The sequence below is a fragment of the Salarias fasciatus genome, chromosome 14 (genome assembly GCF_902148845.1).
Source record: "Salarias fasciatus chromosome 14, fSalaFa1.1, whole genome shotgun sequence".
Taxonomy (NCBI): Eukaryota; Metazoa; Chordata; class Actinopteri; order Blenniiformes; family Blenniidae; genus Salarias; species Salarias fasciatus.
In genome coordinates this window covers 28,740,374-28,755,391 of record NC_043758.1, presented here as the reverse complement: position 1 = coordinate 28,755,391, position 15,018 = coordinate 28,740,374, and the positions used below count along the sequence as shown (strand labels likewise).

Below are 15,018 nucleotides of genomic sequence, written 5' to 3'. Positions count from 1 at the left end.
CTGCACCCAAATCGAAACTAACTTAAGAAGAGAATTCAGTGAGTCGGTATCTTTAATCTCCAGAGGTAAATTCTGGGCCTTTCCCTTGATATTACCCTCATATGACTTGCAGACTGAGCTACCTGTCTGTGTACTTGGCAAACATGTTGAAAGCATTAAACACCGGTGATAAATATTTATGAAGAATCCTCATGTTGGCAGGTAAGAAGGCAATCACACAGCGCTGGCTGTCCTCCCACCTTAAATCACTGCAGAGACGTTGTTAAATAAATATACAGCATGGAACAAATCACATTTGTGCTCAGATTATAAAAAAGATATTAACAATGGAAGATCTAGTGGAATATATGTAGCCAAATCTACGATATGTGAATACACAAAAACAAGAAAGAGCTCTTTTTTTTTCACCAACACCAGTGAAGATCACAGCTGACCTGGATCATCGCTTTAGGCCTTGTTTCAACTACGACGTTTCAAGTGAAAAGGAATCATTTTTGCGTTTATATGGCAACTTTTTGAAAGCTGTGTAGTTTTCTTGTTGGGCACCATGCGCTCAGAGAACAATACACTATAAACATTAACAATGGTGAGCACACGGACATTCCTGTGGACAGACGGCTGAGTTGGATTGTTATTACGGCTGACTCTCAACTCATAAACTACCAAGTCCAACGAGAAAATGGATTGGGAGTCATGAAACTCTGTTTGCCACTGTTGCCGCTATTGTCCATCTACTCATGTTTGTGTGTTTTCAGTGACTCTGAATATGGTTGTTGTGTAAACGGACACTTTTTTTTTTCCACTTGAACATGTTGCTGAAATAGGGCCTTACATGTATTTGAAGTTAAAATAAGTTGTGTTTCATGTAATAAATGGAAGTTCAAGCAGAACTTTAAAGTGATGGTTGGTTAACCACAGAAAAAGTTTCTATTCATTCATTTATTTATTGTTTTTAAGTTTAAGTTGTTGATTATACAGTTCCAGGTTTAAAATCATAGTTACTCTTTGCTTGTTTTGGAGATGTGACCATATGAATCAAGACAAAAATGTTTTCTTTCTCATTCTCTCTTCAAGTTATGTGGCTCTCACAGCAAGTGCAAATGTACCAGCAGAGATACATTGGGAGCTTTTCCCGCCACGGTGATCCTGCTGGAGCAGCCTACCTGGACGAGGCCCCATTCCTTCCTTTTTCCTTTTGTTTTGCCCCGTCAGACTTCAGAGTTTTGATTAGGAAGTTGTGGCTCTTGAACTCCACTGTTTTCACCGTCTAGTCACCCAACCAAAGCCTCACTTTGCGGCGCTTTGCATAGAGACTGGACGCTTCTGTGGGATCAGTATCAGGGCCGGCCAGCTCTTCCTGTGCGGATACAATACAGCAGGAAGTTCGCTAATAGCCACTCTGCCACTCACCGCGCTCTCCAGCCGCTCCACTCCGCGCTGTCGTCAGGTGATGAAAGATCAGAAAGTGTCTGGTTTTTTTGCTGATTCTCACCAGACAGCAGACAGTATTTATCATTAGTCTGCGAGACCCTCTGCGACTCAATTAATCACCTTCCCAGTTCCAGCCTTGAGTTCTTTGTGCGTTGGCTGCTCTGAGATCGCCTGCAGAGGATTGTGAAAAAGCAATCCTGCCAAGAGGCCGTCAGTAAATACATTTGCAGACAGATTTGCTCCTGCATGACTTGCGTTTTCTGCCTCCCCATCTGCATTTTATGATGGCCGTATAACTCAGCATCTGACAATGGCCATTCTGCGGAGGTCCTTTTCCTGGAAGTCATACACTGCTACTTGGGCTCTAAAGTGAATTTGAGGAGCTGCACACTGGGCACTCTGTGTCCGGGCCTCATCTCTCTCCCTCTTTTGGCCAAATTGATTTATTGGAAGTTGACGTCAGCGGGTGAGAAAGGGACCCTTTCTTGCTGCGACACCAGTGTATGACTTGTAGTGTACATGCAGCAAGTCCTGAGAGGAGCCAGGTGAAGCAGCAAGGCGGTAATGAGGCAAATAGGGTGGAATAAAAGGGCAGAAACAACCTGTTTCTGGCTTCAACCATATCCTAGGGTCAGATTCCATTTTTAATCCCAGACCACTTTTAAAAACAGAAATTGTGGTTAAACACAGATCTTTTTATATCCCTGCTAACCGTGACATGTTTATGCTTTCCTGACCAGTCCAATATGAGGTGCTGTGCCTCGCTGCTACGCAACATTAATAGCAACAATCATTTCCTTTTTCTTCAGACTGTTTAAGCGGAGGGTGTAAATAATAAAGCCTGAGGCTTTACATTTCCTGTGCTCTGCCTTTTTATTTCCAATCCCCTTTTATGATCTTTGCTTTATTGACTTTCGTAAATAGGTCAGTGATTATCACTGGTCGGTTCAATATTGTTGCTGATGATAACCTATCAAACTGCAAACACGCAAACTCAGCCCAGTCTGTTCAGATTGCTTGGCCAAAGCGGTGACGTGAATGTGTATCGCTTTGGCTGTTGCATTCAAGTCTGAGCGACGGATAAAAACAACTGTATGCTTGAGGCTGAGCAGCGCAGACTAAAATATCACAATCTTTTTAGAACACTGCCCAGTGAAATAACTGGAAAAAAAGTGGTTTGGGGCAACTTCAGCTTATTTATAGTTTTTTTTTTCCTTGATTAATGATCAGCACTATTTATTTAAATAGGTCAAATTGATGATATAATCTGTGATTGCAGTGTATTGTGACACATTTAGCTTCAGCCTTGGAGGCGTGAACTGACCCAGACACAGCAGAGACGTTATTTTGTCATGATTAGTGAAATGCATAATTAAATTAAGCCACATTAACTGATCATAAATACTAAATATTGGTGTAGACTGTGGAGAATTGACCTCAACAGTCTGCAATTCCAAGAAGCGATATCACTTTAAACTATTTGATGAGAAAAAAACCTCAGCAGAATGCATATGCAAAACTGTGTAATTGTAATTTTGAAAATACTTCATTACTTTTCATTTCTTTATTCACTTCACTCCCTGTAGATCAGCGGAAGTGTAAAAATAACGGATCTGCACGAAGTTGCCACTTTACCTGAAGCGGGTGTCAAACATATTTTTAGTTCAGGCGCCACATATACAGCCCAACTTCATCTTGAGTGGGCCAGGCCGGTACAACAGTGCCATAATAACCTTTAAATTGATACTTTCTATTTCTCCTGTGATGTGATGAAAACATCTATATTTACGCAAAATTGCAGAAAATAGCTATAATCTCAACAGGAAGGCAATTTTAATGAAAACTTCTAGTGCGAAATACAGTGAAATGTCCAAAAAAAAAAAAAACCTCCTTCTATAGCTGTTGCATTATGCATGTTTTTACAAACTCACCCTGACAGCATGGCTGTGAGTCAAATGCTCGGCAGCTTTACCGATATCTCATCTGTCTTCTCAGCGTTGTGCTGTGTCTGCTACTCTCATGAAATTTGTTTGAAAAATCAATGCTCTGTTTGAAATTTTTACAATTTTCTTGTCCAGATTGAAGCTTCTTGTGGGCCATTTTCTGGCCGTGTTTTGTCCCACGGGACTTATGTTTGACACTTCTGATCTTGCATTAAATTAAAAAATCCTGTTGAGTACTTTTTCTCTTTTCTCTCCCTCAACAATCAAAGTCCTGCTCTTATAACCAGTTGACAAATAGCCTGTCCTTTCTGGAACATATCAAGCTACTAAATGTCTGCAAAAACACCAAATAAATATACTTGTCAATGTCAGTTCACTTTCAAAGATTTTCAACCACTGCATAATTGGATTTTATTTGAATTTTCCAATTTGGGAAGTCCCTTTTCTCTCTCTCTCGTTCTCTCTCTGTCTTGAAGCGAGTTAGCCTGGCATGTTAGTATGTTCTGACCGGTTTTAAGACTCATTCCTGCACGTTCAGTGATTTCAGCTTTTAGAAAGCCACTGTACCTGCAGACGAACCCAGTGATCTCAGTCAGTGGTAGCTCACTGTCACTTGTTGCGCCGCCGGCTCACCTGGACTTGCGTGCTCAGCCTCACGCTGTTGTTAAGTGGGCAGACATGCTGAGCTGGTGCTCGGCTAATAACAAGCTTACACACTTTGCGTCTGAACCGCACTGCCCCGACTCGGCCGTAGTCAGCACAAACCTCCAGACGTGACCGAGCTGCTGCTGCTGCTGCAGGACTACTTATTTTGGCGGTTAGAAACGGGGCACATGCTCTATAGGTTGCCCCCCCCCCCCCCCCCCCCCCCCCCCCCCCCCGGTCGCAGCTGCAGACATGACACACAAAATAGCTGGTTTGCACTGCATGAACACACCCACTGGTTGAAGCCTGCAGCTTGGGTGATGGAAGGTGAAAATGCCTTTTCAGGACAGCACCGATTTTCTAATGAGTTCAGTGGAAAGAGTGCAGGGGAACCGCATTTTTCACCTTTATCTGTTCCGTGCCTGGTAAATGCGTGAGTTTCTACCTGCCGCACGCTTTCAGAAGAGTTACTGCACTTCAAAACCCCGCTGCTGTAAAACGCTTTGCAGCTGAGGTTTCGCTTGTGGCTTCACTTGATTGAAAGCAGCACTGCATGTAGGTGGTGTCGCGATCTTCTGGGGATTTTTTCATTAGGCGAGTTGACATTTGAGCAGCTCGCAGAGCGTCAGCGCCTCGGTCAGTGTGCCAGCATCTGTCTGGCACACTGTTGCCATTTTTTTTTTCTTTTTCTTCTGCACCTACAGGGCTACAGTTCGCGAGAGAAAGCAGGAGCAGTAAAGTGTGGAAACAGGTTGAGGAGGAGGAGGAGGAGGGAGCAGGGGGAGAACCAAGAGGGAAAATGAGGTGAGGAGTGAAGAGAGGTGAAAGAAGGAAAGGAGATGTGGGAAACAAGTAGATGTGAAAAAAGAAGAAGGTGAGAAGATACAAGAAGGAGACAGTTTTAAAAAAGAGAGAGAGGGAGAGAAGTGAAGAGAAGGAGAGTCTGATGTACCGAACAGTGTGGCCTTTCAGTAGTGCTGCCAGTGAGGGAGTTTAAATCAGCACAGTGTGTTCCTAACTGATCCGAGCCCACTCTGTCACACACAACCCCTCTTTTTCTCTATTTCTTAAACAGCCTACACTCCAAACACATTCTCCTGCTCTGACACACTCGCGTCACCCGGACGCCCATCCTACAGCCAGGACACAGCCGGTCACACAACAAAGTCAACTCTCATTTAATGAATACGGCGCTGCAGCAGACATCAGAGCCTGGTGCTAAACATAAACTCCCCGGGCAGTGGGGGCCCTGCGGGTGTGAATTCTGCGGTGTCCACTTGGCCCGCAACTCTGCAGCTCCGCATTCCTCGCCTTTTTCTCTGCTTACCAACCGCCATGTTTCCTGTGAGACAGGAAGTTAGCTCTGTTTCCTGTCACAGGCCTCTTTCATGTGGTCACTTCCTCGTGTTTTGCCAGCGCGGCTGCGTTGTGTTGACTCAGAGAACGGAGGCGGCGCACCTCTCGGCGGACCCGGGAACGACACAGAAAACGATCCGCGGCTTGATCGAGAGACACAATATCAGACTGGGACGCTGCGGGTTTTGTTTTTATTTATTTATTTATTTATTTGATTAGTGATTAGAGAAGCGAGGTTGTAGCCGGACGTTCGCTGATTGACTGTGAAACTGCTCAGGTTATTTCAGGAAGGCCATCCGAAGTCAAACACGAAACAAATCAAACAGTCAGACTCTATGGGAGCTGTCGTCTCTACCTTTGTGAATATGCCAGGAAAAACATTTTCATGCCCGTTATTTCCATATTAATTGCCACAACTGTCTCTTCTCTCTCAATCCTGTTTTGTTTCTCTAAACTTATGTGCATCATTTTTTTAAAAATCAATTCTGCACTGAGATGGAATTCTGGTCGTATTTTTACATAACACACGATAGAACCATCCTCTGGCGACAATAATCAGGGTTGAGAAATTGCCGGTTTTGTAACCTTGCTGAGGAATGTTGATTGTGATGGCGGCCTGGCTGGGAATCCTGCCTTCGCTGTTTCCTAAGAGATACTAACAAGTTGGCTGTGATTACAACTGAACTTTGCACGCAGTGATTAGCTGGAATGTTTAGACTCCTGCGTGCCGCGGCCAGAGATAAATCCTCGTCAAATACAATCTGAGTACCCCGAAGATTACTAGTCATACGTGTGTGTGTTTGTGTCCCCGAACAGATGACTGTGCGTGTGTGTGTGTGTGTGTGTGTGTGTGTGTGTGTGTGTGTGTGTGTGTGTGTGTGTGTGTGTGTCTCCAGTAGCGTGTTTTGAAACTGCTATGTCGCCCGTTGAAGGATAGAAAATCAGAACCATACTGAGCTGCTGTTGGTCATGCTGCCATTCTACTGAAAACATGAGCTGGCAATCTCTCCCTGTCTCTCTCTCACGCACACACACACACACACACACACACACACACACATACACACACACACACACACACACACACACACGCACAGTGGGAGACGAGGCTTTTCCATTGGCCCCACCAGACACCCTCAGCCACACTCCCCACACGGCACATTGAGTTCTGCCGAGTTCTGGTATTTCCCATCAGAGCGGATTTTATAACCCTCAGTTTGCGCTCCCTCTCCTGCATCAGTGCTTTGAAACGGCTTTTAAAATGTCCTCTATCATCGCACCCTGTGTTTTCAACTGCGAGACGAGCCAAACTGGAAACGGGAGTCGGAGCAGAGACTCTAGCCGTGAGTTTGTCCTTCCTGTCATCAGGATGATATAGGGCTGTAACAGGACATCCCGGCGTCTCGGCACACATTGCAGTCATTCTTTATTGCTGCACAGCTGAAATCAGCAGCACTCTGAGCAGTCATGGGAAAAAGAGGCTCATGACCAGACTTTGCTCCTTGGCTTTTGTCATAGCTACCGATGTCCAGGAGGAGGAGGAGGCGGTGGAGGAGGAAAGCATTTTCTAGGCTAATCAGGGAAGGCCTGTCACGTACCTCAGATCATGCAAACCAGCCCAGTCAGGTCATTTGATTCAGAGATAATTGCATTCATTTGTAAAGGACCAGTGTTCATGCAGGCCCTCGTGTGCCCGAAAGGCTGACATGAGTCAAGGAAAAGGGAAGAAAGAAGGGAAAAATGGTCAAACTGTGGGTGTTAGAGAGCTACAGGGTGATTAAAGAGCCATGGCTGGAACGGAAGCAGGTTAAAATCATTAAAAGATAAAATTGATCAGGTTAGGGTTAGTGCTGACCCCGCTGCATTTTACTGGTTCTTTAAGTCTAAATAATTACATCAGTAAAGCATGTGATTTCAGAAAGTTGCATTTTCAGTAGCCCCAAGCATTGTTGTCATTTAAACAGAAACCCAAAATGCTGCGAAAGTTTTACTTGAAAACATCGTTGTGTAGACGAGGCCGAGGTTGTGAGGCTCAGAAACACTTCTCCAAACGAGAAAATGTGAGTGACACATAAGAATTGTCAAAGCCGCTGATGTATTTCAGGGTCTCTACTGGACATTATAACAGACTCCTTCTCTCTGAGTCAGCTGGAGGTTTTGCTTGTGGCCTTTTATAGTTGCAGGGGATCTTTAAAGTTTAAGAAAATAACTCCAATGATGTCAAAGTGAGATCATGAGAATTATCTCAGCTTGGACTGCACACTTAACAAGAGCTTGTTACAAACTGGAATTAAGCTATGGAAAATGATAGGATGGAGTTGTTTTTCTGGCACATTCAATTCATACTCAAAGTCAAGATAAATGCCTTGTTACTTGATTTTAACTGTAAGTCGTAAGACTTGCCTCCCAATATCGGGCAAATGCAGAATACTATGAATATATGTTGAAGATTTGTAGACTAAGTTAAAAAACAAAACAAAAAAAAACTTGGAGTGAATATTCCTGATTGAATGAGAAGCTCAGATTGGGACCAGATTGAAGACTTCAGGCTGAGAGGGTTGAGATGAGGAGGAGAAGCAGAGGTGAAGGAAGCACAGAGGGCAGACTGTGAACCAGATGTGAAGTGGTGAGTCACAGCAGGAACAGGCTTGATGACGTTAGCCACTATGCATGCTAAGCTGTGCGTGCATGTGTGTGTGTGTGTGTGTGTGTGTGTGTGTGTGTGTGTGTGTGTGTGTGTGTGTGTGTGTGTGTGTGTGTGTGTGTGTGTGTGTGTGTGTGTGTGTGTGTGTGTGTGTGTGTGCCGGGACTTCCAGCATTTCTTCCAAAACAACAAGCTTTACGCATGCACAGTAACGTCTGGACTGGGATCACTACACATTAAAGCCTGGGCGGTCATTTTAGCTGCACTTAGGGATAATAATAGCAGCAACAAAATCATAACAAGCTAAAAAAAAAAACAAGCCGGGTGCGATTTGTCCGAGGAACAGTGATCCCCCAGAAGCAGTTCCAGCAAAGTGGGAAAGACTCTCACTTTCTGCGGTTTGACAGACATTTGCTCAACATCTTTTGTTTGCCCTGTTTTTATAACGCTCCACTAGCTTCCTGCACAAAAAAATTAGTTTTTCCACTGGCGGTGTCACTAAGCAACGTTGAAGCACAGCATTAATGTGTCTGTAAGGAGGAAAGATTAGTCTGCTTCCTCCCTTTGATTCTGCGCCGGTGTAAAGAGGAGCACAGTCAGGTGGAATGTGATTTTTTTATTTATTTATTTTTTTTGTGACGTTGAACCCTTACATACAATAAAGTTGTCCTCTGTTCTGTATAAACTGGAGTAAATGTGCATTGATTTATTGTGTGTGTGTGTGTGTGTGTGTGTGTGTGTGTGTTTAGTTTGAGTGACCTTAAAAATCTCGCCTTTCTGCGTGGTGTTTTCGAATGAGAACCAGCTGCACCGATGGATTTGCACTCGTGTGATACAGCAGAACCCAGGTGTTTTGTGGGAAAGGGCAGCTGCAGATCCTCACTTCTACTCTTTTCGTCTATCTTTCCTTGCAGAACTCCATCAGACACAACCTCTCCTTGCACAGCCGCTTCGTTCGCGTCCAGAATGAGGGCACCGGGAAGAGCTCGTGGTGGATGCTCAACCCCGAGGGAGGCAAGAGCGGCAAGTCCCCGCGGCGCCGGGCCGCCTCCATGGACAACAACAGCAAGTTCACCAAGAGCAGAGGGAGAGCAGCCAAGAAAAAGGTACGTCGGCCGCAGGGGGAACATGCAAACTCCAATTAGAAATCACATGATGTAGAGAATGCTAAATCAAAGATGTCAAAAATAAGGCTCGTGGGCCAAAACCGACCCGCAACAGCCATGCTGTCAGGTTGAGCTTGTGAAAACACGCATAATGCATCAACTACAGGAGATTCTTTTTGGACATTTCACTGTATTTTCCACCAGAAGGTTTCATCAAAATTAGCTTCATGTTGAGGTTTTAGTACTTTTTGGTGGTAATTGTTTGGGTTTGTGAAAATATAGACATTTTCTTCACATATACTCTGAACCACAGTAAAGAATAACTTTAAATTTTAAATTCAATATTGCACTATTTCGCCCACTCAAGGGGAAATTGAACTGTTGGTGACCCCTGAACTAGAATGTCTTTTGACTCCAACGTGCTAAACAGTTCTCCACCATTCAGTATAAACAAAATTATCATAATTACTTAAAGTGACATCTAAAATACAATCCATGAAATGCTTTATTTCTTTAGTTTTCTACCTGCAGTCTGGGATCTTCTTGTGGGGACGCAATAGATCATAGAAAATCCCAAAGTTGTCAAAAGTAGAGTTTCCTGTCAAAGTAAACCATAATGAGACATTTTTTTCAGAATGAAGAGCAGATATTGGAAACAGCTTGATGTCTGTATGTTGATGCGCCTTTCTGCTCCGTCAGAATTCATCCCACCGTCCAAAAACATGCATTTGAGGGTCATTAGTGGCTCCAGAACCGCCGTAGATGTGAACGTGTGTGTGACGGACGGGTGGTCAGCTTGGATCAGAGCGGCTCAGAGGACAGACAGATGGATGATTTAATGCTTTCTAAATTACACTAAATCAAATTATCATGTGATGAAGACCGAATGTGAATATGGAAAACACATTTTTGGAAGACGTCTTTTGGCATTTTCTCAGTGTCGCTCAGATCTGTGCTTAATTTCCACTGGTTTCTGCCTCGAGTGTATGTTGAGCTGCGGGTCTTTGGCGCACATGGTTTTGTCGGCACACTGAGAGCCTTCCTGTCTCCCCGCAGCTGTCCCTGCAGGGCGGCCCTGACGGCGGCGCAGACAGCCCGGGCTCCTACTCCAAGTGGCCTGGCAGCCCCAACTCCCACAGCAACGACGACTACGACGCCTGGAACAGCTTCAGGCCGCGGACCAGCTCCAACGCCAGCACCCTGAGCGGCCGCCTGTCGCCCTTCATGCCCGAGGACGACCTCGGAGAGGGGGACGTGCACATGGGCTACCCGGGACCGCCCGGGGCCAAGATGGCCGGCACGCTGCCCAGTCTCACGGAGATGACGGGCTCCCTCGGACACAGCACGGAGAACGTGATGGAGAACCTCCTGGACAACCTCAACCTGCTCTCGCCCAACAACTCCCAGGTCGGCGGCGGGGCAACGACGCCCGGCTCCTCGCAGTCCTCCCCCTCCCCCATGATGCAGCCGAGCCCCGGGTACCCGTCGTACAGCTCCCCCAGCATGGCCTCCCAGTCCCAGCAGGACTACCACAAGTGCGTGTACGGCCAGGCGGGGATGAACGCCCTGTCGTCAATGCCGCTGCAGACGCTGTCGGAGAGCAAGCCGGGCTTCGGGCCGGCCATGGGGCAGTACGGCTGCACCGCCGGGCTCCTGAAGGAGCTGCTGACCTCGGACACAGACCAGCACGGCGAGCTCATGCCGCCGGTGGACGCCGTGGCGCCGCAGCCCGGCGGGGGCTGCATGCTGCCGCCGTACAGCAGCACGCAGCACGCGGTCAAACTGATGGGCGGGGGGAACAGCCACCCGCACGCCCTCTCTCACCCCCACCCGCACAATGTGCACAGCCAAGCCCGGGCCCCGTCCCCGGCCATGAACGGCCGTCTGCTCATGTCCCTGAGCTACAACGGCGGCGGCGGTGGCGGCGGCACGCGCCTGCCCCCCACCAAGAGCCCCATGCAGATGCCGTACGGCCTGTCGGGCCACCTCAATGCCGGGGGCATCCCCGGCGGCTTCTGCCCCCTCAACACCAACGGGTACGGCCGGCCGGGCCTGTCTCCGCCCACGCACCCGGAGAAACTGCCCAGCGACCTGGACGACATGTCCATCGAGAAGTTCGAGTTCGACATGGAGACGGTGCTGCACGACACCCTGATGGATGGAGACTCGCTGGACTTCAACTTTGAGCCGGTGGTGGCCCAGCAGGGTTTCCCGCACGGGGTGAAGACCACCACACACAGCTGGGTGTCAGGATAGAGGGGGAGGAAGAAGTCTCTATTTCACTCACTTGATACCGCTGTTTGGTGAAAATAAAAAAAAAAAATTAAAAAAAACACACACAATCAGAGCTCATCTGAGACTAAAATCTGCCGTCAACATTCCTGTTTCATACAAAACGTGGACAGATCACCATTGGAGCCCTGGAAGGAAGAATCAGGATTATTTTTAAAATCTAGAATTAAAGGTCTGTACAAACTTAAGTGCCAAACATTTTGCCTTAACAAAAGAGCCAAACGGAAACAGCCCTCTCTGGTTTACTCACACACAGGTTACACACTCTTAAATGTAGTCGTTTCTTTCTTCTTTTTCTTCTTCTTTTTTCGCAAGAGTGACACTGCCAACTACATCTCATCAGCAGCTGCAGCACAATCTGTTCACAAACTCATGCTGTCCACCGTGTTTTTATACGTTGGAGTTATCACACCTGACCACGGCCTGCGGACGCGTGGCGTGGCATGGAGGGGAGGAAGAAAAAAAAAAAAGTGGGAGATTTCTCAGAAAAGAATCCTCGAGTGATGTTACATAATGACGTACTTACCTGAATGTACATAATGTAATCATAGAGTTTGTAAAATCAGGTCTCGTTGTGCATTTTTAACGATTGTAAATAGTGTTTACAGAATGGAAGCAAAAATCAAGCCAGCGGAAATGAGCTCCCAGAGGAAAACTGGACCCGATTCTTAAGATCAATCAGGCTGTAAAATGATAATGACACTTTCTGATTTCTTGTACATACATTACGAATGTATATTAAAATGTCACAGTAGATGTTTACTAGATTTAGTATATATTTGAGACGTAAGTTATTTGTGGTTAACATAGATTTATGCTGGTGCGTAACCTGCACTCGGACGTCATTCGTCACTCTGAACCTTAATACCACAGGGGCCTATTTATTGTGCCTAACAAAGTAGATTTTGACTGCAGGTTTTGAAGGGTTTTGTAGTGTTAGATGTCTCTGGTCCGGAATATTCTCAAATCCAAGCAGTCTTAAAGGAACAGAACAGTGGACTCTTCAATTCCCTGCGTTCACTTTCCTCCAGAAGAAGAAAAAAAAGTGAGTGTGAATTGTTGCTGTTGAGGTTTTCTGGATGCTTCTCGGCGCTGTGAATGTTACGAGGTGGATAAGAGACGTTCTATCCGGCTGAGGAAGACCCGTCGACGGGTTGAGTACGGAGCAGCAGCCCCCGTTTGGTTTCAGAATCTCTTTCTATTTGCTTGCTGTTTCTTCAGATTTAGTATAAAATGAGTCTTTTTTTTGTGTTTATTTGTTCAGAAGAGCCCTCTGATGCTGTGGAGTCACAGCTTTACCGCTTTCACTCTGCCCCTCCTACCTCTGCTTACCGTCACGTCTGTTCAAACGTAACGGTAACGTGTGACTCGACAGCGCCGATCGTCATTTTTAAACGCTTTTTTTTTTAAAGTTCTAATTGTCATTATTTAGCTTTCCCCAGAACGCGCCACTAAGTGTTAAGTATCTGATCTTGTCTTAGCTTGTATATTTGCATTTTCTAACACGTTTTTCCCCACTTCAGTTGCTTTACAAACCGCAAACTCTTTGAAGCCTGTCTGTGATTTATTATGCAGAGTCGAAGCTATTACACAAGTTTATGGCTGCAAACATAGCGGCTCCAAGACCAAGTAGTTTGAAGATTTAACAAAATATATATATGAAAAAAAACTGCCTCTTGATGGTTGTTAATTGTATAGTTAACCCAGAAGCAACATGTGTTTCGTGGCCGGGCGTCCTCGGAGTATGCAGATTTTTATTTACACCAACACAGCTAATGCATTCACCTCAAACCACAGGGGGAAGCTCTTTAATTAACATTTTCTCGGTTCCAATAAAAACCTGCAGACTCCAGACTGCCAAACGAACTGACTCCACTGACAAAGATTTTTTTTTTTTATTATTATGATTAATAAAGCTACTACAGAGTGAGCAGGTTTTAAGAGATTTAAAGTAAATTTGTAACATTTCAAAAAAGGCAGAGGAGCCGTGCAAGACGCTGCTGCTGTTTGGCTCTGCTGCCAGGTGTTGCCTTTTCTCACCCGAACATGCCACAGTGTACTATAGCCAAAATCTGCCTTTCTCTGAAGTCAAAGTGATATATATTTAGCGTTTCTATCATGTGATATGTTCATATATATAAAATAAATTGTGCCGGTCACTCAAGTCACAATAAACTGTAATGAATCCGTGTAGGTTCACTCTAAAACTTAAAGAGCTGTACTAAGTAAATTATATCTCTACATTTTTAAATGATTGAATCTATGCATTGTATTCCTTAATTTTATGTTGCTATTGTTATATTTTCTGTTTTTTTTTTTTTTTCTTGAACTTTTAACAGAGATATTTTATTGTAACATAGCGCTGTGAGATGTTCTGGTGTCGTTGCTGTCGAAACTCTATGTTCCAGATAGTTCTATGGGGGATAAAAATGAAGTTTATTTAGAAAATAGATAATGCAGTGATTGATACGCTAAAGCTTTTGTAAACTGACAATGTCGTTTTTATTGTATTCAGCTAAGGTTTTTAGAAAATAGTATCAGAAAAGCAAATTACTGAAAAAAAAATTGTAAAATTTATTGCATTTTTAAAATGGAAAAAAAAAAAAACAACAATATTTATTTGTCAGAGAATTCCTGCTGAAAATGCAGATTCTGGACCAATTTAGATATTGCACTTTTACTGACATTTTATAACCAAGGGCTCCTCATCAGAAGAGGGAGAGTTCCCATCAGATATTTTAAAAGAACGATCTGTTACATTTGCCTTATACAGATTTACAGGAATAAATTGGAATTTCGCTGTGTGATTTGCAATCAATGAGAATATGTAACTTGTTCAATATTAATGTATTAAGACCTAAATAAATGTACTTCTGTGTAAAAAGAAAGATGTGCCAGACTTGTCATTGACATTTTTTTTGAAGGGGTTTTCAGTGTAGACCTTTTGCCACATGAACACTGATTGGTAATAATATGCTTTTGAACATAGTGTATGCCAGAACATATGATATATATCATAGATTGTGATATCAGCGTTCACAGCATACACATAGCAATAAACTGACTGAATGACAATAAATGAAAGGTTTAAATTAATTGTGCGTTTCTTGCTCTGCAGGTTAAGAACACTTGAATCCCACATTGTGTTGAAAACTGATTTTACTTCATTATTCATCCATTCATCTGTTGCGACAACAGGGCAAAAATCAGAACCACAGCAATCAAAGACGAATTACTAAAAGTGATAAAGTCTCAGTGGAAACGGCTCCATAACCCCAAGCATTATTTAGATCCAACAAGAAAAGAGCGCTGTTATTTTGGAAGTATGAAAACAAAGATATCAACATCATAATCTTAATTGTTTATTTGTCCTAGGTCATTTTGCATGTCTAATTAATGTCATGCAGAACTAGTTTACCTGTCTACTAATGCTATGATTGCCTACAGACCTTTGATTGAAGCTGATGCCCTGAGATTAACTCTGTGTGGCTCAGGCTCAGCTTCATTTAAATACAAGTTTTTGATGTGTTTAGTTCGTTATTAGGTAAGACACCATATATAGTCATTTCTCGATTTCTTGTTTAATGTTGATGCACTTGCT

At 44.3% G+C, this 15,018-nt stretch overlaps 1 protein-coding gene across 1 annotated transcript in view; it reads left to right on the top strand.

The window, feature by feature from the left end:
• The window catches only part of foxo1a (forkhead box O1 a), a 28,247-nt gene extending 14,290 nt beyond the window's left edge, over window positions 1–13,957 (top strand). Inside the window, exons 2-3 of the mRNA XM_030108321.1 lie at window positions 8,934–9,125; window positions 10,182–13,957. Of these exons, the coding sequence (XP_029964181.1) occupies window positions 8,934–9,125; window positions 10,182–11,381 (1,392 nt within the window). The 3' untranslated portion in view covers window positions 11,382–13,957. The remainder of the gene's footprint in view (window positions 1–8,933; window positions 9,126–10,181) is intronic.
• Window positions 13,958–15,018: the final 1,061 nt, after the last annotated feature.